Raw genomic sequence first — 21,485 nt, forward strand, 5'->3', positions numbered from 1 at the left:
CTAAAGAGGAGGGGGGGCTCCTAGGGGTCACGGAGGTGGAAGCCTGGAGGAGGCCCACACACTAATCTGTCATGTGCTTGTTTGCCTGGGAGCCCAAAAGTCAGCTCTCCAATCACCCGTGGAAACCCAGGCGACAGTTTGGTTCACCGCCGCCGCCGCCGCCGCACGGCCCCTGTGTGGCTATCGGCGGGCGACGGCGACCGCGCTTGGGTTGGCGGGTGGGGGGTGGGGGCGGTCGGTAGGCAGCAGGGGGAAAGAGTCATCACGTTACCCCAGTGACAATGCCTCGCTGGCCGCCGTGTTTACGAAACAGACGCCAGTGTCAATATGACAGCATAGTTTAGCTGTGTTTAGCATTGAAAGTCACTGATAATGACTTGTTGAGAGGATCCTCGCGGGGCGGCGGAGGGGGGGGGCGGGCGGGGGAGTGGTGGTGGAGGGGGCTGGGAGGAGGGTGGGGTGGGGGGGGTTCAGCTTCTTTGCCTGGCTATTGTCTAGTTGCCTTTTTTCTAAAACCCCCAGAAAGAAAGAAAGAAAGAAAGAAAGAAAGAAAGAAAGAAAGAAAGAAAAAACAGAGACTGAAGCCACCTCAGACCGCCATCTGTTCTCATGCTGCGGTGGCGGCGGCCTGCATGGAGCTCGCAGGGAAACAATGCGCAGGACGCAGGCAAGACATGATTAATATGATCTGCAAGAAAAAAAAAAAAAAAAATCTTGATTCTAACGTAAGAAAAAAACCCACCTCCGCACCTGGCCCAAGCCGCCGAGGCGTTATTTTTGTTTTAGAGAAAACTGCGATCGTGCCTGAAAGTTCGGCGAGCAGCTCGGGCTTCGGCTTTTCACAGGCTCTGTAATTACACGACGACCCCCCCCCCCCCACCCCCCCCAAAAAAAAAAAACATGCATCGACTCTCTGAGGTAATTCCCCCGGCGTTAGCGTGTCGCAGCTCTGTTTACAAGGCGCCCCGGCAATAGCTAGGTAGCCGTTCCAGCGATTTAGCGCCGCATTAGGACGTAATAAGGCCCTAATTCCTTTCATGCTCCGACATCAGGCCTTTACACTTTGCTCCTTAATCCAGGTCTGACGTAGTTCCACTTCAAAGTGAAAACTTTGCCACACACTGGATCCGCTGACATGTGAAAGCGTAGCGCCTACATGTTGCTTTTTTTTTTTCTTCTCTGCAATGCACATATGTTTGCTGTTTCTGCACCCCCCCCACTCCCAACACTATTCAGCTGTTCCCCCCCTCACCCCCCACCTCCCCTACACAGGATGAGCATCATTACGTGCAAATGCAGCGATTTCTGTGTAATCCAAACACCTCTTTCCCGCTCCGCCTCGCCCTGCGTCGCCGTCGCTCCCTCCCTGCCTCCCTCGCCGCCCGCTCTCGCTCCCGCTGTTTGCATCTTAATGCAGGTTGTTTAATGAAGTAGCGGAGATGAGCGCCTTCGCCGAGGGAGTGTTTACGACGCGTTCCCATCGCGCCGGGTGCGATTAAGCAGCGTGAAACTCCGCAACGTTTGCCAATGAAAAGCAGAGAGGGTTTTTTTTTGGTGTTTTTTCTCCACGCCTCCCTACGGTGAGGGTCCGGCACTCTTTGGCTGTTAATTTAGAGCTGTGTTGCTGTACAAAAAAAATACATTTTTTTTTTTTTTTTTCAAAACGGGGGTGTCCCCCACGCCAGTTAGGGGCACAGCGTGAGCTGGGCCCGCCTCCGCTGCACTTCCCCTGACCGCAGCAGAATGCAAACAGCGCAAGAGGGGCGGCCAGATTTATAAACTCTGCAGCTCGGCAGCTCGGCAGCTCAGCGGCTCGGCAGCGGCGGACTTCCCTCGCAAGAGCACTGGAGACAATGTTTGCTCTTGCACAAAAAAAGCTGAGGAGACTTTCTTTTTAAGGCGCAGCGCTCCGCTGAGATTAGACCCCAGCAGGGGAATGTTTCCCCCTTATCCTTCAGCCAACCCCCCCCAAACCCCCCCCCCTCCCACCGCCACCGCCGCCGCCGCACAGCAGCGCAACCCACAGCTGCTCCAGTCATAACACCGGGTCCGCCGACTCGGAGCTGACGCTGTCAGAAACGAGGCTGAGTGATGTCACGGGGCAGCGAGGGACCCCCACAGCGGTTGCCTGCGATAGCGCACACGCCCCTGGTGGGAAAGCTGGGCTTATTAAGATGGTGGCAGCAGATTTCTTTTCGCTTTTCTCCTCTCTCTTTTCTCCCCAGTTGCCCTTTTGCAACAGTTTTGGGGGTTATCTTACTCACAACAAAATACATAAGAGGGATTTTGGTTTCACATCTTGGAGCAAGTTTCCTTAAATTACACTTCCAGGGGTACCACCCTGCAGGCAAGCCCCGCGCCCCTCCGCTCCCTCCACCACAGTTGATTGCCGGGTTGTGGCAAAGGAAGAAAACAGTGGCGGCTGCTGCTGCTGCTGCTGCTGCATGCCGGGGACGGCGGAGGCCAATGAGATTCCGCTGCAGGCCTTTTTGAGCTGCCTGCCCCAGCAGTGCTTTGATATTCATCTCACACCAGAAGAAGAAGAAGCAGAAGAAGAAGAAGAAGAAGAAGAAGAAAATGCAAAAGGGGGAGAGGAAAAAGAAGGAGCAGCACAAGCAGGGAAGCGGGCGAGAGAAAAAAAGAAGCTGGGGCTAACGAAGGGAAGGGAAAAGAGGGCTGAGGGAAAGAAGCGCTGAGTATAAATAAAAAACAGACCTTATGTTTCACTGTTTGCTTTGTCCAGGGACCGCGGCTACGCCAAATCCCACTCCTGCCATTTTTGTGTGATTTTTTTTTCTCCCTCTCGCTCTTTTTCCCTCTTCCTCCCCTCTTTTCCTCCTCCTCTCCAATGTGTGCTTTTGTTTCGCCAGTGCAGCGGTCGGCTTCGGCTGGGATTCCTGCACAGTGGGGTCCTTATAACTGGGAGCCATGTCTCTTGTTCTCACCTCTCTTCCCATCTCCACTTCCTCACCTTTTCATCCCCCAGCACCCACTTCTGATATATCACCCCCCCCCCAAAGAACATACCGGCTGAGTTCTTTTTTGTGTGTTTTTTATTTTTAAGAGGGAGCCCCCGTCCACATCAAAGACGGAGGCTGCACGGGTCAATTTGTTGCTCCTTTTCTCCGACTCCCCCCCCCCCCCCCTCCTTCAACCAGCGTTTTCCAGCAGCCTCAGCGGACCATCGCCCGCTCCGCTGCTCCAGCATCTCGCCGTCTAGCCGCATGTATCGAGCCATGCGTTGCTGAACCTGGTCAAACCTCCGGGTTCCTCTGCAGGCACGGCGCCGACCCAGATCGCGCGAGGACATGCGAGTGCACGCGCGCAAAAGCTGGGTCGCATTGAAAAACAAAGGCCGGTGCGTCAGCGCAGGCTGTTTGCAAAAAGAAAAGGAGAAAGAGAAAAAATGGAACAGAGCAAATGCATAAAATACCAAAAAAAACCACACATAACAATCATAAAAAAAGAAGAAGAAATACATACATATATATATATGAACACAAATCCGGGCAGAGCGAGCCTTGGCTCTAGATGTGAGTCTGCCTGAATATTGATCATGACGAAAGCGAGACTCCAAACCCCCCCCCTCCCCCCGCCACCCTCCCCATATCCCCGGGCCTGCCAGCGAATGACACACAAAGCACCTCTCTAAAGCCCATAAACCAGCTTGTACAATTATACAGATAAAGAGGGCGACGGCGGCGACGTACGCCCCCCCCCCTGAAAAAAATGAAAAAAATGAAAAACTCAGCGCCTCCTCCTTGGCTCCAGTCCTCCCAACCACTCCTTCTACTCTTTCTCAGATGAAGAAATTAAAAAAAAGAGGGAGGGATGAGGGTGTTGGAGTGGGGTGGGGGGGCAAAAATGTGTAATTAGCCACACGTTTCTGAATCCTCCTTAATGTTCATTACTGAAACCAGGGGCAATTACAAGTTCAAAGGGGGTTTTAGGGCACCGGCAGCCCGCATAATCAGCGGCAAATTAAGCACAGCTCATTTGTCACAGCGCGGCACACGCACACGCACACACACACACACACACACGCTGGTGCGACGCGGCACCGCGGGAGGAAAACAGACGCCCCGACGCGTGCCGTCAGAGTTGAGTCACAGGCGAGGTTCTGACAGGCGTCAATTTCCACGCAGGCACAAACCAAAAAAAATCTTCTGCCGCCCCACGCCCACCGCTCAGCCCAAGGCGGCGGGTTCAGTCGGCCCCAAATCCTCTTACAGACTCTTGATGCCGTTGTTTTCCCCCGGCAGACACCTTCACCTCGGCCCCGCTGACGCTGCGCCGTATCCAGCTTGCGCTCATCCTCTTATAAGTGTCCTGTTTGCACCTTGAATCCCCTCCCCAACCCCTCCCCCGCCCCGCGACGCCACCTGTCTCCCGGCCCACCAGCCGCGTAGATCTCCCGTCTGCGTCTCCAGTGGTGAGTGGTGAGGGCGGGGGGGAAAGCTCCGGGATTTGTCGGGAGTGTAAATAGCCGCGCCGCACTCACACAGCAGGTGCTGAGCAAAGCTTCGGTCTGGACCGATGACCCACACTTGCGCTTCGCAGTGCGATGAGTCACTTTTTCGGAATCATTCCGATCTCGTGATCAGCTGGGTTTGATTCAAGCCGAGCAAACAGCCTTAGTCACCTTCCGTCCGCCGCTGTCGCCGGGGAAACACGTGAGCCAGTGTGCGTTTCACGTCTCTCCCCCCGGAGGTGTGTCTCAGTTACCTTCGGGGCCGGGTCACAATGGCTAATCCTGTCTTCAGGTGGCTGTTTAGCGCACAGCGAGAGAGCGAGCCGGCTGCACTGGAGGCGAGCTCCTGTTACAGGACTCCCCGACCAGGGGTCACCTCGGCCGGAGCACGTGCAACAACCCCGTTTGCAAAAACACGCTTGCAAAAACAGTTGCTCCAACGCATTACGCCTGCTTATCTGTGCCATTTGCGTGGCCTTTATCTCCTCCAACTCTTGCGGCTCTTCTTACGTGCGCTACCGCAACCTTCCCGGATCGTTCGGACCTTTGCTCGTATTCGGACCTCCCTGATACGATCGTGCCCAAGTCAGGGACGCGCTTTGCCCTCGTCCCGTCCTATTGTTCGAAAGCCACTCTCTGGCGGGGTGGGGGTGGGGGGGTGGGGGGGGGGGGTGGACGCTGCCAGGTCTCCGGCGGCGAATTGAACGGAGCCCCATCACGTGCTGCGGCTCAGCCTGGCGGGAGAGGCAAGTCATTTTTCACTGGTGGAACGACATCCATCTCGGCAGCCAAATGCGGGCTGTTTCATTAAGTAGCCCATCCAGGCAGACAGATGTGTTCGCCTCGCACGGCCATGTTTGCCTATGCAAGAGTGTGTATTAGCCCACAATCCTTTGGGGGAGATTAATAGGCTACCGGCTCCTTTCCATTGATTATCTCCACGCCATTTTCCCCTCCTTTCCTTGGCTAGATATTAAAAACTAATGAAGCCTATTGAAAACGGGAAGCATGAGAGGGTTTTTTTTTTTCCCCCACTTCGTTTTTTTTTTTTTTTTTTCACGGATCATTTTAGGTTATTTGGGCTCAAACAGAGAGGGATCTCTTTAAGGCACAGTTTGAGACGAATTAAGAAAATAAATGCAGGCGAACCCGGCACCCAGAGAGAGAGAGAGTGAGAGAGAGAGGGAAGGCGGGAGTGAAGAGCGCCGTGCGGCCGTCGAGGAGAGACGTGTGTTTAAGCAAAGACAAGCCTCCTCTGACACATGGAGCGGAGACGCGGCAGATGTTAGCAATTCCGGCGCGTAGCGGAGCATTCCTCGCGCTGGAACCATGTCCTAATTGCCATAATGGAGGTGGTGAGCGCTGACAGTAATGGAGTCGTGGGGATCCATCCCCAGCAACCTGAATTAGGGGCCACTTGGAAGATCCACTTCAAGATGGGCCGCGGGGATTCTCAAATGATTTATTTATTTCGGTAAAACAATCTCATTTTCCCCAGCGCGGAAAACGTTTCTCATGCCCTTCTCACGCCTCTTTTTTTTAGTTGTTGTTGTTGTTGTTGTTGTTGTTGTTGTTGTTGGCGTCGTCGTTGTCGTCGTTGTGCTGAGCTGCGGCAGTGGCGCTGCCCGGCATGCACGGCCCAGAGCGCGAAAGACGGATGGGTCGGGGGAGAGCGAGTGAGCGAGCAAAGAGTTAAAAGCATCCATGTGATGGGCTCACCTCTGCACCGGGGCCTGGTGAAAGGCGGCAGGGTGCTGTCGGGGAAAATGACTTCCTGAGACATTACCATCAATCACCAGGCAGGTCAGGCCCCCCAATCCCGGCATCAGGATGGAGGGAAGGAGAGAAAGAGAGGGGGAGGGAAGGGGGATGGGACAGGATTAGGCCAGGAGGGCAAAAAATGGAGGAGTAGAAGAAGAAGAAGAAGGAGAAGAAGAAGAAAAAGAAGGAGAAAAGGCCATCAACCATTGCTCTTCTCCTTCTTCCTCTGGCCATCTGTCTCCCTCCCTGGCTCCATTTCTCTCTCCTTTTTTCTCTTTCCTCATTCTATTTTCCGGTCCTCCATAAAAACGGCTGGCCCGGGCATTCGGGAACAGGCCGTGCTGGTCAGAGTCGTCCCCCCTGGGCTTGGTTGCATCATTAATTATTCTGCAGTCGGCCGGCTAGAGGCAAATCGAAAGACTAAGAGAAATAAAGACGGAGCAAGAGTTGAGAGATGGGGGAGACCGGGGAGACGGGGGACAGCTGTCCCAAGAAACACCCCCTCGACACACACACACACACACACACACACACTTTTTACTCTCTGTCTCTTCCTGTAAATGAAGGATGGGAGAGGGGAGGGGCTTCGGGTTACCTCAGCAAGCGGTTGTGTTACATTCCTGGGAAGGGAAGGGGTTAGCGGGGCGGTTCAACGAGTTGTTGAAAAGAACACAGACGCTTGTCAACAGGCCTCCGAGCCGGGGAGCCACGGTGCCTTGCTTCGGGACCGGAGGTCAGCGACCCCTCCGTCGTACCCTGGATCGCAGGGCGAGGCGGAGGAGGAGGGGGTGGAAACGGAGCTAGCTAGCTGGGGCTCCAGCAAAATCACCATATGGAACGTGTCCCTGCTTGTCTGAGGCAGAGGTCAGTCAAAAGCCTCAAAAAAAAAAAATCTCCCGTTTTTTTTTTCTCTCCGCTCGTAAAAAAAAAAGAAAAAAAACTGCGGACGAGCTGCAGGATTAGCGCCCTGCCGACGGCGGGGGAAGGAGGGCAGGCTGGGAAAACGGCGAGTGCCGGCAGTCACGGCAAAATGGCCCATTAGATTTAAGGAGTAAAAGTTCATCAGCTTTATTAATGGGAAGGTATATAAATGAAGTATGAATTACCTGACTTTTATGGAGTGGCGGGAGTGAAACTAGAGTGTCTCGTGATATAATGTTTTAGTGGGCCGCAGCGAGTGCTCGCGCGAGCGAGGAGCTGCTGGGGAGCGGGAGGCAGGGGAGGAGTAGGAGGGAGGAGGAAGGAAGGAAGGAAGGGAGGAAGGAAGGAAGGACGGAGGGGCGCTGGAGGAAAGAGAGAGACAGAAGCGTGCTGGAGTCCCCAGAGTCCGGTGGCTGGACGCTTGCCTGATTCTCGCTAACATCCGTATCTGATCGGGTTAGCTCGTAGTCTTGGCTGGTTTCTTTTTTTGGCTTCCGGGCTGATTTCCCTGCGTGTCAGTAGGTATCATCGATGGGAAGAAAAAAAAAAGAAGAAAAGAAAAAGAAAGAAAAGAGAAATTGGCGAGATGTCAGGAAAAGTTCAGGACTGTTTGTCGTCTTGTTTCTTTTCAAACCCGCGAGCCTGCAGCAGCGCGACAGTGGCTGACGCCGGGCACCGTGCTTACAGTAGGCGCACACACGTCGCGTCAGACGCAACAAACACACACACACACGCGCGCACGCACACACAAACACACTCGTGCTCCCCACCATGCTGTAATAGGCGGTAAGCTGAGCTAGCTGATGGTCATCCTCCCATGGGGCTGCTGGGTGGCTGCCAACTTCCTGCCTGCTTTGTCAGTGGATAAAGCCCCTAACAAACGGGAGGGCTGTAGCCAGAGCAGGCCAGCCGGGTCAAAGGTCACCTCGGCCCGCGGGCAGGATTGAGCCTAAGAGCGCCAGAAGGGGAGAGAGGAGGGGAAAGGACTGAGGAATGTGCACTTAAATATTTTCTACTTTTAACCTGAAAGCAAATCCCCCAGGTCTTCTCCTCTTCTTCTTCTTCTACTCCTTCTTCCTCCTCCTCTCATCTCATCTCGCCTCCTCTCTCAGCGGCGCCTCACAAAAGACGCCTTCGAACTCTCGTCACATGTCGGCGTTTGCTTTGAGGAACATTAAGAACGAGGAAAAAGATCCTCGAGGGCATTTTTGTCAGTCCGCGGCGGCCCAGCCGCCCCTGGGTGTTGAGCAACGACAGGAGGCATCTCCTTGACTCACACAGCCCCCAGATGAAAGGTGGAGCTGAGTGCAGGCTCGCATTGCTGAATGGCGACGTGCGCAGGAGGAAAAAAAGAGAAAAAAAAAGAAAGAGAAAAGAGTAAAACAGAACAGACACAACAGGTGAACGACAAGGCGGTGACTGATCAGCAGCCGACTGGCTTTGTTCCACGGAAGCGCTTGTGATCTGCGATGAATGCACCTATGGTTACCATCAGCTATGCAGCAACCCCCCGACCCTGACCCCCGTCTCACTGACTTGGTCTGAAGTGCCTGTCTGTCTCTCTGTCAGGGCCTGAGAGCTTCTCTCACTGGAGGACGGAAAAAAAGGGGGGGTGGGGAGGGGGGAAGGAAAAATCATCCTCTCCTTCCCAGCTGTCCATTCAGAGGGAGAGAAAATTTAACATGGTTGACTTGAGCACATTTAGGATCATTAGCAAACAGGAAGTGTCCCCTGCAGCTGTTTGTTGGCGGGGGAGGGGGAGGAGGAGAAAGGCGGGCGGCGGTGGCGGCGGTGGTGGCGGTGGCGGTGGTGGGAGGGGGTCGTCCGTGACCTTACGCGTTTGCTTTTCAATTTTTTCGACCCGACAACAACAAAAAAATTGACGTTATAAATGTCTTGCGATATCGTCCAAATTGGCCTGACGTTCCGTAGCCGGACCCCCGGGGGGCGCTTCTTCTTGTTTGTCCTCTCTTAAGTGGTTGTGCTATTGTTGTTGTGTCCCGAGGCTTGCTATTAGAATGTGCCGGACCTCTCAACCTTCCAAGAATGTGCAGAGTGGCGGCGGACAGAGAGAGAGAGAGAGAGAGAGAGAGAGAGAGAGAGAGAGAGAGAGGGAGAGAGAGAGAGAGAGAGAGAGAAGGAGCTAAAAGACATCGCAAGCTTGCGTATTTGAATACTTGTTGCTCGTTAACCTAATGCAGGGTGAAAGGGAGAAGCGCTGAGTGGAAACTCTCAGGAGCTTCTATTTGAAGAGTGACACACACACGCACACGCACACACACACACACACACACACACACACACACACACACACACACACACGCACACGCTCTCCTCTCATTCTGTCCAGTCACCGATTAATCTGCTTCTGTTTTGGGCTGAAGATCCGCTCCACTCCACTCGGGGTTAGAAAGTTAAACAGAGGTCTGAGGAACACAATGGCAAGGGGAGATAAAGCTAACGGGACACTGTATGCTAAAATATTAAGCCCTTTCCCCAACGGACTTGCGAGCGCCTGCCAGCTTTCCGCCAATATTTATTTTAAGTGATTTGTCAGCTTCGCGAGATCTCAAAGAAAGAGCCAATCACTGCCTAGACAGCCTAAACCCTGAAGGGGGGAAGCTCGGGAGCGCCGCCGCCGAATACTCCTTTACCCATCGCCGCTGCTAAAAGTGCGTGAAAGACGTGAATGGTTGCGGGAGTGCAAAGGTTGGGCGATAACCTCTGATGATAACAGCGGTTTCACAAGCGCCTTGAGGGAAACCACTGCTGCTCTTTTTCTAACGATATGTACATACATCATTAAAATCCGCGTATATGTTTATCCAGAGGCTTAGCGACTTTACGACGGCCAGCGCCGTCGCTACGAGAATTACGCGGCTGTTGACAAAGTGGGCGGAACGTCGGGTTTTGTTTTGTTTTTTTTCGCCGGCTCCTCGCCTCACGACGAGAGAGGGTTAACGAAAACAACCCTGAAACCCTCATGAAGACATTTTAATAAGATAATTAAATTTTTTGACATTTCAAGCGAAACAAACCACCTGTAGGGCGATCTGTCAGCTCAGCTGTAGTTATTGCAGCAACATGTTTTCTAGCTTTCGTCGGGGCGAGTACCGAGCCCGTGTGTGTGTGTGCGTGCGTGCGTGCGTTTGTGTGTGTGTGTGTGTTGACATCCAGGCGAGCTGGAGAAGCAGAGCAGAGCAGAGCCGGGTGCCCCTGAGCAGGCAGTTACCACAACAAAGCCATCAGACTGGTCTGAAAAACCAGGCCAAATTCCTGCCCTCTAGGACCTGGCTTAGAGCTCGAGCGGAAACTTTGAAAAGGAGGAAGGGGGGACGAGATGAGGAGGAGAGGAGAGAGGTGGGGCGGAGGAGAGGAGGCCAGACGGGTTAGCGTGCAAAAAGAGAGGGAGAGAGAGAGAGAGAGAGAGAGAGAGAGAGAGAGAGAAGGATAGCTGCTGGGGCCTGCGGAGTACAGCGGGACCGAAACAGAGAGAGAGGGGGAGGGAGAGGGGGCGGGGGGGTGCTGAAACGATGGAGGGATCGTATTCCTCCTTTTGAAAGCGGAGGGGAGGGGAGGGGGGGGGCGGCGCGGTGGAAAAAGAAGCCATGAACTTGATCTGACGATTAAATAGGCACATCTCTGCGGCTGCAGGCCAAAAGACGAGAGGGAGAGAGAGGGGGGGGGAGAGAGAGAGAGAGAGAGAGAGAGAGAGAGAGAGAAGAAGAACGTGCGCAAAAAAAGAAAGAAAACGAGACCAGGTCCGCAACACGGCGCACCGTTTGCGTAACTGTGGGCAAAGTCCGACGGACGGTCGGGTTCCACCGACGCCGGTTCGGGAGTCTGTGGGGAGTCCACCCCCTCCCCCCCAACCCCCCCAGCGACGTGGGCGGCTTTCCTCCAGTTTTATTCTCTTGATTGGATAAAAGCACGTCCAAATTATCTCTGTGCGTGATAGCGTTTTAGGAAGAAATAAAAAAAGAAAAAAAACCCGTCTCTCTTTCTCTCTCGTCTTGGAGTCGATGCGCTACGTCCGGAGGTGCATTGGGATTGTGTGGGAGTGATTGCTATTTAGCCTCGTGGAGCTTCCAACAATCAGATGCCCGTTTATCTGGCACATCCTCCAGGGCTCTTCCCTCACCCCGCCTTCCCATTCACTCCTCCGCCCTCCCCCACCACCGCCTCCTCACCCGCTCCTACTGGTACGGCGGCTTTGGCAGCCAACTCCGTGGCGCCTTCCCTACAACCTCGCACCATCTCCAGTGAACATAAATTAATGGTGTAGAGCAAACAGGCTGCTGGCCGCGGGCCAGGCGCCGGCTTTCGGGAGCAGCAGCCAGCGATTGTTGTGGCGGGGGCCGCGGTGAGCAACAGCGGCGAGCGGCGGCGGCGGCACAGATGCGCTGCCAACCGGCCGGCCAAGCAGCCGGTCAGATAGACAGTCAGTCAGACAGATAGACAGACAGTCAGACAGACAGTCAGACTGTGGGCCCTTCTGCTCCGTAATAGACGCCCCGGGCCTCGGCGCTGCACCTTGCAACTCGCAATCATCGCCGTTTTACAGTCAGAGGGCAAGTCCAGCCGCCCAGGGCCCCGGTGCCGGCTGCTGCTGCTGCGGCTGCGGCTGCTGCTGCTGCTGCTGCTGCTGCTGCTGCTGCTGCTGCTGCTGCGGCTCCAGCAGCCACGGCAGCAGAGGCAAGAAGTGCCGCGGCATGCTGCGAATGCAGATTGCGCGAGGTGTAGATACGGACGTGCTCCCATTCGCCGTTATCGCAGGTTGGCATGCAGGGCGCGCGGCTAGCGGGCTGGCAAGACGTGAGTTCTGTTTATAAGTGTGAGTGCGTGTGTGCACGTGCATGTGTGTGTGTGTGTGTGTGTGTGTGCAGCGGAGAAAGCGAAAGAGCAGCAGAGCGGGATCGCCCGGTCACATGGCGCTCTCGCCTGTTTTTCGAGCTGCTGTCAAGAGGCAGCGTTGTTTTATTTTTATTTTTTTTTTCGCTTTTTTTTTCCTCCCCGGCGAAATGAACGCAAACACGCTGAGCTGCCTTCACCTCCGTCAGACGGGAAAGGGCGGAGGGAGAAGGAGAAGGCAGCCGAGCCGGCGGAGGCAGAGGAGTTAAAGCCGTGAAAATGGGAATTGACGGGAAGGAAAAAGTTTTTTCAGCTTTAAACAAATTGTCCGAGGGAAATTTAAGCCTGCAAAATAAAATAAATAATAATAAATAAAAATAAACACAATACCGACAAAAAGACGTGTCAAAAAAAAGAAAAGAATACCAACATTATGTCAATTATCAGCTGCTCGTCTGATGTTTGCAGAGGGAGGTAGCTAATGACATCCTTCCATTCAGGCCACTGGATGTGTCAGAAAGCAGCGAAGAAGAAGCCGAGTTTTACACCCGCGTCACTTCTCAAAGATAAATAAATAAACAAAAGACTCTAGCCGTATTTATTTGCCTTATCTGTTTGATCTCCCCGTAATGCCGATATGCATTCAATCTCATTGTCATTTGTCAAAGGGAGCCAATTGCGGCGTTATTAACGACAGCAACTTTATATTTAAAATGTGCCAATCTTTGCCAACGGCGGCGACGGCGAATCCATATTAATAAAAACGTCATTCCTGTATTTGATTGCCTTCATTTTCTGACAGTGAACGTTATTATCGGGCCGGCGGCCGCTTTGATTAAAAGCGAGTAAGATTCCAATCAATGCACGGGGAAGCGATATATGAAAGGAAATACCAGAATGCAATATTGCTGTCGCGCTGGTCGGCGACTCACAATAAAGCCAATTAAAGGCTCGTCGGAGCGAGGCGTCCGCGGCGGAGAGAGCGACCGCGGTTGTTTGTGCGCGTTGCAGCTAATTCGACGGGGGGGGGGAGGAAAAAAAACAAACAAAAGAAAACAACACTTTTTTCAGCAATAAGAAAAAGAAAACATACAAGCGCAAACGAACCCCCGACGAGCCCGTCGGAAGACGCGAAAAAAAAGCGAACCTCAATCACACCAATCATCATTAGCGGATCCTTCATGTTGCCATGGCGGCGGGGCGGGGGAAGGGCAGGGGGGGGGGGGAGGGAGGGTGGCGGCCGGGGTAAACAGCCAATGGCCTGCGATTTCCTGAGAGTCATTAGCATGGAATAGGTTTGCAGGCCGCCACCACCCCGTGACCCGGCTCTATAACTCATGTCACACACTGATGATGTCATCCATCAATGGGGTCCGCAGCCAGCCTCTTGGGCAATGGGGGAGGGGGGGAGGGAATGGGGTTGGGTGGGGGTGCGGGGGGGGGAGATAGGGGGGGGGCTGAATGAGAACGACGGGGATAATGATCCGGCGGTGGGATTTGACGACGGCAGCGAATAACTGTCAGGAGGGAACCAAGGTGATGTATGGCGGAGTCGTCGCTCGTCGGCGCGGGCCCCCTCCATTGGTCGGGGGGCTCCGGGAGTGGGCGGGGCCCCGGGGCCGGCCGGCTGGGCCGGGCCGGTACGCACACAGGGGGGATGATGAAGCCACCTCGGCTTGTAATGCCGCAGCGACCGCAGGGGCCATTACATCCATTACTATCAGGAGGCACAGTGCACGTCACACCCTGTAATTTAGCCAGCAGTGGGTCACGCACACACACACACACACACGCACACACACACGCACGCACGCACACACACACACACACAGCAGTGGGCTGGCAGAATGAAATCCACCTGTGCTCGGCTGTTTTTGTTTGTTTGTTTTTAATCTCCGAGAGGTCGGGCGGTGCGAGTCGGACGGCGGCCGCATTAGCCGACTTCAACTTCCGATTTTCAACGGAGGCTCCCTCCCCCGTCGATCGACGCCGCAAATTGCGAGCGGCTCATTTCTAGCCTATTCATCGACCCGGCCGTTTTACGTTTTTGCGCTCCGTCCTATTTTTAGGATATTGGCCTTGGCGTTTGCAGCCCGAGCATATCGAGCAGGCGCGAAGCCAGCGGGGGATGGGGTGGTGGTGGCGGTGAGGGGGCGGTGAGGGGGGGGGGGTGGTCGTCGATAGCGTCTTTGATCGCGCGGCCGCGTTTGTATTTCATCAATGAAAATAACCGCGTCGCGCCGCCCCCTCTGGCCACAGAGGGACGTCGCAGCCAACACGGCAGATTCTTCCATTGTTTACTCATTTCCAAACGAGATATATGTTTTTTTTTCTCCCAGCCTTTATGGGTTATAAAATGTTCCAGCTTGATTTACTAACAGCTTCTTCTTCTTTTACTGGGGGGGTAATTAACATGTAGAGGTTACGCAGAGGTCTAAATAGCTGTTCTCCAATTTCACGGCTGCTGCAGCGTTGTAACCACCAGGCCCACCATGGTGCCTCGCTCCTAATGTCTACATGTGTGTGTGTGTGTTTGTGTGCGCGCAAGAGTGTGCGTTTGTGGCGCTGCTGCTGCCGCCGCCACACACATCACTCTGCGAGGGCTGGGGTTTCAGAGCAACATGGCTCCGAGTCGAAAAGCTGCCCCGGCGTAAAGCGTGGGTGGCCCCGCAGCCTCGGCCGTAAAGCGCTTGATGTGTTTGTGCGTTTCTGCGTGTGTGTATGTGTGTGTACGTGTGTGTACGTGTGGGGTTTAGAGCACGGAATGCGTGAGCCGGGGTTCAAAGTTGACGATGGATAAGGAGGGTACGGGGGAGCGGGGGGAAAGTCGTGTGAAGGCGTATTGTGTTTGTGTGTTTAGTCGCGGGGGTTTTTTTTCTTTCTGTGTGCGTGTTTGCGCAGCGCGTATGAGTAAATGCACGCGAGTCTCGGGGTGTGGTTCTGGGAGGGGCGGCTGTGTAGTCTGACACGGCCGAGGGCCAAGGAGCAGCGGAGTGAACAAGAGCCCGCAGAGGTGTAAGCTGCAGCAAATAGGATTTTTGAGTGCGTGTGTGTGTGTGTGTGTGTCTGCGCGGTCGGAGTAAATCTCCTTACTCAGGGTTTTTTTTTCCGCGGGGCTGCTTTAATGTCCCCCACTCTCCTTGATGAGACATCTTTCTTGTTTGTTCAGCCCATTCATTACGGCCGCGGCTGCCGCGCGAGCTCCGCCAACCGCCCGCCGTATTTATCACCGGGGGGGGGGGGGGGCTGAAGCGCCGGCTCGGCTCTGACACCGGGCGATTGATGACCGAGGGTCCGAGGCCGAGGAAGCCTTAATACAATGTAGATGACCCCCCCCCCCCACCCCCCCCCACCCTCGACTCCCCCAACCCACCTCCGTTTCCAATCTGCCTGCTCCCACCCCCCCTTTCGCGCCGCATCATCTTTTTAGCGCCCGCCCTTCGCGATTCGCGTCCCGTCCGGTCGCGTTTGCGTCACGTTCGGCCGGCGACCGAGGTCACGGCAGAAAGTGGAGCAGAGTGAGAAAGGAAAAGGGGGAACACGGTTGGACAGAGCGCATGCACGCACTCGTCCAGCCACTTTATGAGGCGCGACAGTCGACGTTGTATTTTAACAATAGCTAGTCGGCCGATCGGCCAATCACGTTTGAGCGCCGCCAAACTGCCCGTCAAGGTTAAAAGGTTGAAGTCCTGCTGATTGTCACGTCCCCAAAATTTGCAAAACTTGTCCTCCGGATGCGAAATTTTAATTTTCAATCAAAGCCCTGCCCGCTCCCCACTTACACTGGAGGCTACATTAGGTTATTGCAAGCAATTTCAATTGGGATTTTTGCCTAGATAGAAGGAGAAAACACCCAGCAAAGCAGCAGCTGTGTGCGGGGGAAAAAAACAAAAAAACAAAACTTCAGGTTGATGTCAGGGGTCAGAGGTCAAGGTGCGAGCAAGGTGTGCCGAATAAAGCGGGCTCGCGCTTGTGCAGGCGCATGAAGAAGGACCCCCCCCCCCGCTCGGCCACCGTCCCCCCTCCCCTCCTCCTCCTCCTCCTCCTCCTCCGGGCAGGGGAAATGTCAACACCTGGCAATTAAAAAGTGTATTTTCCTCGCCGGTGTTATCGTCTTTCTTCGTTAATGATTTTAGCATATTAAAAAGCGAGCGCGTGTGCGCCGACTGGAATCAGATTAGGTTCCTCCCTGCAGCCGCGGCTCATTATTCGTCCAATCTCGACGCCCCCACCCCTCCCCACGCCATCCTCTCTCCCCCTTTTTTGTTTGTTATTGCTCGGTCGCATTCCTCCGGCCGCCTCACCTTTAATTAAAACGGACCGCGTCAAGACAGGCGGCCACAAAAAAAAACGGGTGAAGCCCGGCTAGCTCTCTCTCTCTCTCTCTCTCTCTCTCTCTCTCTCTCTCTCCCTCTCTCTCTCTCCCCCTCTCTCTCGCCACTGATACGGAACCTCACTTACATCAATTACGTTTCAAACGGGGGGAAAAGCCGTTCTTGAGCGACTTGCTATCGCGGCACGTTTGAAATTGAATTCAATTAGGACGAGCTGGCGCAGGAAAAAAATTTTTTTTCCCAAAAACCCGTCAGGTTTGGAGGAGGAGACCAGATGACAGACATACGTCGTCGTCGGGGGGGCAAAGGTGGTGTTTTTTTTTTTCTTTTCTCCTTTTTTTCCCACCCAAAAAGGGATGAATATGCGCTAATGGAGCTTGAAATCAGCCAGAAAAATAAAGGAGGATTTAAGTGTCACTTTGTGAAAGGGGGATGTTTTTGTGTTGTGATGGGAAGGTGTCACGTCGGCAGCTCGTGCGCACGCACGCACGCACGCACGCACGCACGCACGGTGGCTGCCTCCCTGCCTCTGTGTGTGTGTGTGCGTCTGTCTTCGGCGGCTGAATGAGCGTCTCATTTGTTGCGTTTGCGTGCGTCCCGACTCCTAATCTGGCCCCTTAAAGACATCTGTCACCAGCGATCACTGTTGTTTTGTCATGCTCCGCAGCGGGCCCAGGGGGGAGCGCCGCAGCCCAAGGTTGCCTGCCATTTATATCAGCGCCGCGCTCTCCAGATTGGAGCTGACACAAACGGTGTCATCGTTGTTTTTCTTTTTCTCCTCCTCCTTCGTCTGCTTCCTCCTCCTTTCCCACAATTACAGTTTTCAGGTGAGGATGTTGGCGAGGAGCGCCGAGGAGATTTCGTAGCGTTTCCTCTTTTTTATTTTCGTGAGTGTGTGCGTGTGTGTTCTCTTGGCATTATTCTCTCGGCTGAAAGGAAGGAGCCACCGCCAGCGTACATGTCAGACATTCGGGGCGGGGGCGGGGGGGTGGGGGGGATAAACGCGCTCGCCGCAAATCTGCAACCCACTCGTTGTGTTTCTCGCCATTCTGAAAGGATTGTGGGAAGTCACAGTGTGTGTGTGTGTGAGAGAGAGCGAGAGAGAGAGAGGGGGAGAGAGAGAGGAGAAAGAGCATTAGGCCTCACAGGAACTTTGGCTTGATGATGACTCTTTATTTTTGTGTGTGTGTGTGTGTGTGTGTGAGTGTGTGTGTGTGTGTGTGTGTGTGTGTGTGCGTGCGGGTGTGGCAGGGATAGGGACGGGTAGTGGAGTGGGGTGGGGGGGGTTACCACCGCTGACAGTTTTGACAAACTTGCCCAGCCAGCTCTGACAGGTTTAGGGCTGACTCGCGCTTATGTGTGTGTGTGTGTGTGTGTGTGTGTGTGTGTTTGTTGGGACACGTGTAGCGCCGTGCATGCCTATACTGTACTGCAGGGCGGGGCCAGGGTTGGCTGGAGGTCACCAGAAGGTGCAGTCTTGGGTTACACAATGCAACAAAACATGGGAGCGCTGAACACTCGCAGTAATGAGGCGGCAACGCAACTCGGGCCACAGTTTCCCCCTCAGTCTCTGTGTTTGTTTCTGAATTTCAATGCATTTCACGAGCCTGAATATTCCTGGAGAAAGCTGGAGAACCCACGTGTGCTCATCCCTCTCTCTCTCTCTCTCTCTCTCTCTCTCTCTCTGCCTCCCACAGCACCCGTACCCTTCCGAAGAGCAGAAGAAGCAGCTGGCCCAGGACACGGGCCTCACCATCCTACAAGTAAACAACTGGTGAGTCAAAGATCTCATCCGCCGCCAGCCCCCGTCTGTCCGTCTGTCCGTCCGTCCGGCTCTTCGTTTGTTTGTTTTGTTTTTGTTTTTTATCAAAAAGCCTTCGCCTCCCCTCTCCGCCCGCCAGAGTGGGAAAAACCGTTTATGCGCAGCCCTCCCCGGTTACACACACACACACACACACACACACACACACACACACACACAGCAGCCCTTGTAGCGTTATTACACGTAAGCTACTCGGATGTTCCGGCGTTATCGGCGAAGTGTTCCGCCGCCGCTAAGTCACCGGCCTTTGTGGTGCGATGCCGGCGCATCAGTGGGATGTATTTCAGGGAGAAAGGCAGCCGTCATAAGCTGCCCCTGCAGCCCCCCCACCCCCACGCCCACCTCAGCCCTGCATCCAAAAACCAACACCGGCGCCGGTGCCCCCACAAAAGGCAGGAGAGGAAGGAAAAAAAAAAAGAAAACTCCCTCGTCCCACCACCCCCTTCCCATCTTTTTTTTTTTTTTTTTTTTTTTTTTTATACGCGCATGAGCTATATGGTGGATTAAGGTTTTCGGTGGCCTGGCCAGCAGGGCCTTTGTAGATGGCTTAGCACATAACTGGGGGTGGTGGATTAAATAAAATGATCACAGAAGCAAAGAAATGATACAGGAATTACTTATCAAAATACTAGCCTGGCCTTTATCTGCGGCTTAATTTCGCTCGGCACATTCTCGGGGTGATGTTCAGATTAATTGAACTGACAGCCTCCTTTCAAATTTCCGGCAAGGTATTTGCACGGATTTCAGGTCTTACACAAACTTAATTATATGGAGCCCCATTTTATCATTCTAATTCCGTGTAGCAGGGGGGTTCTATTTACAAATGACAAGTCTGCGCCTTTTATTCGCAGCTTTCCCTTAATATATTTATCAAAGCCGGTTCATTTACAAAGTGCTCTATCTGTTGGGTACAGGCGGGCCGACATTAACGAAGCTTTTAGGTTTATCAGACTCGCAGGCCGACAAGCCACCCGAGGGTCAATTGATTTTTTTGGTTTCTGTGATGCATTTTTTTCCCCCTCCCCTCATTTTTTCTCTCTCTCTCTCTCCCCCACCGGATCACAATGAGAAACACGCCTGGAGAATTAGCCTGGTTTGTCGGGCCTTATCTGGCGACCCCCCCCCCCCCCCACACACACACACACACACACACACACACACACACACCTCCCCGTCATTCTCTCTTTCTCTCCCGACCCGTTTCTTCCCCCCTTCTCCTCCTCCTTTATTCCCTCCCAGCCCAGAGGAAGTCAAGCTACTTAAATTGGCCACAGGAACTGCCGTTATCAGACTTTAATGCACCCTACAGTGTGGATAGCATTTCAATTACACTAGTAACCAAAGATTAGCCCCCCGCTTTGCCCGTTTCATGCCTCGTGCCGCCGTTTTGGGACGCCACACATCTTACCTACGGGAGCAGAAAATTGAGTTGCCTTGCCTGTGTCATGGTGATTAATGCGGAAGTCGCCGGCGAAGACCTGCGAGGACGGAGGCAGGGAGGAGAGAGAGGGAGGGAAGGGGGGGGGGGGGGGTAGACAGAGCCAGAGATAGATACAGGAAGAGCCCCCTCCCCTCCCCTGCCCCTCCCCTCTCCCATCGCGAGAGGTCATGAAATCCAAGCCTGCCGCCGAAATGCCTGGGATCCATTTATAAAGAGGCCTGGAAGAATCTCGTGCTGGACGACGTCCTCGCGAAGCTCGTTTCCATCCGCGCATACATACATGCACGTTAACGACACAAACACGGCCACACCGGGACAACGAGAGGTGGTGGAGGAGGAGGAGGAGGAGGAGGAGGAGGAGGAGGAGTGCATCCTTCGGGTTCGGGAGCCGGTTTGGCACTCGCTGCTCGTCGCCGGGGTGTTTGATGATGAAACCGACGCAGGTGGAAAACAAAGAGCCCGCGTGCGAAAGTGCGAGCGGCTGCACCGTCCGCCTCTCGTGCTGGATTCACAGAGATTCCAGCAGTTACTGAGAAGGTCCAACTGGGATATGATAGAGAGAAGCAACACACACACATACACACACACACACACTCACGCACGCACACACCTCTTTGAATTCCTGGCTGGCCCCCTCGCATTGTTCTGTAGCTGCCCTTTGATGAACGGCCGCCGCCGCCGCCGCCGCACCAACTGGCCGGCTGGAGCGAGGGCAGGGCGGAGGGTGAGAGGGGGAGAGGAGGGAGAGAGAGAGGGAGAGAGAGAGGGAGGAGATGGTCACCACCGTCTTGGGTTTCCAGAATCTCTCCCTCTGGGGAAGGATGTGCTGAATCAGGCCTTTGTCTGCTGGGCCGCCGCGGCAACAAGGCGGCTCTGTGCGACGCTGGTGCATCGCTCTCTCTCTCTCTCTCTCTCTCTCTCTCTCTCTCTTTCCTTCTTGACCTCCATCAAAAACTACCCCCCCCCCCAATCATAACATCGACCCCCCCACTCCCAGCCCACCCCCCCGACTCTCCACCCCCTGCCCGTTTTTTTTCTTTTCTTTTTGCTCGTACCTGCTGCTCACCTGGCCGCCCAGATGACAAAGTCCATTAATGAGCCGCCGCTTTCGACCTTTTTCCTCGCCGCCGCCGGGTTCTATATCCGGCCCGAGTCATTAGCCGGCGGCCTCACCTTTTCCTGCAGCCCCGCACCCCCCCATTAGCCGCCTGATGTTAATAAGGAAGCGAGGAGAAAGGTCAAAGTCCACCATCTCACTCTGAACGTGAGGGATCTTGATTATCCCGCTAATAGCGCCCCGCCCGTCTGCGTTGAGCCTCTCTCCGCTCGCACTATACGGAGTGTGTCAGAGCGCCATCAGTCGACCATCAGGGTCGGCTGTTTGCTCTGGTGCCGTCCCAAGTGGAATCGGGGAGCGGTCCGAGCTGGCCCGAAGTGCGTTTGTTTAAGATTGTGGCAAGAGGTGAGGGCCGTGTCGCACATGGCGCGGCGGGATAACAAAGTAGGTGAAAAGGCAGACTGGCCGCCTCTTTACAGTGCCGGGCATATCTGGCTGCTGCGTATTAGCCTGCCTCAGCATCTCCCGGTGTCCCGGCGCTATCAGTCTGGGCTAAATGGGGCCTGACCGAATCCTTTCATGTCTCAGCGAGACGTTGCTCTCCGCCGGCTGCCATAAACACACACGCCGACTACCCCGCCGTTAGTTACCGCTGGGGCAATTTCACACACACACACACACACACACACACACACACACACACACACACATGTGCGCGCGCGCAGAGAGCGCACACATGCACCAGACACACGTGCGGGGACAGAAACATGACGTATGACCGTGGCGAGGAGGAGAAAGAGGAGGAGGAGGCGTCTAAAGAAATAAAT

The 21,485-nt window shown here is 54.4% G+C and overlaps 1 protein-coding gene across 12 annotated transcripts in view; it reads left to right on the forward strand.

Moving 5' to 3' along the window:
* Nucleotides 1–21,485, forward strand: part of meis2a (Meis homeobox 2a) — an 88,618-nt gene that overhangs the window by 43,811 nt on the left and 23,322 nt on the right. For all 12 annotated transcript variants that reach the window (XM_076017671.1, XM_076017676.1, XM_076017674.1 and 9 more), the window contains exon 9: nucleotides 18,036–18,112. In XM_076017671.1, coding sequence (XP_075873786.1) covers nucleotides 18,036–18,112 — 77 coding nt within the window. The remainder of the gene's footprint in view (nucleotides 1–18,035; nucleotides 18,113–21,485) is intronic.

Source organism: Nelusetta ayraudi, unplaced genomic scaffold, assembly GCF_046127955.1.
Source record: "Nelusetta ayraudi isolate G7.1 ecotype Tasmania unplaced genomic scaffold, CSIRO-AGI_Nayr_v1 ptg000007l, whole genome shotgun sequence".
In the NCBI taxonomy this organism is placed as follows: Eukaryota; Metazoa; Chordata; class Actinopteri; order Tetraodontiformes; family Monacanthidae; genus Nelusetta; species Nelusetta ayraudi.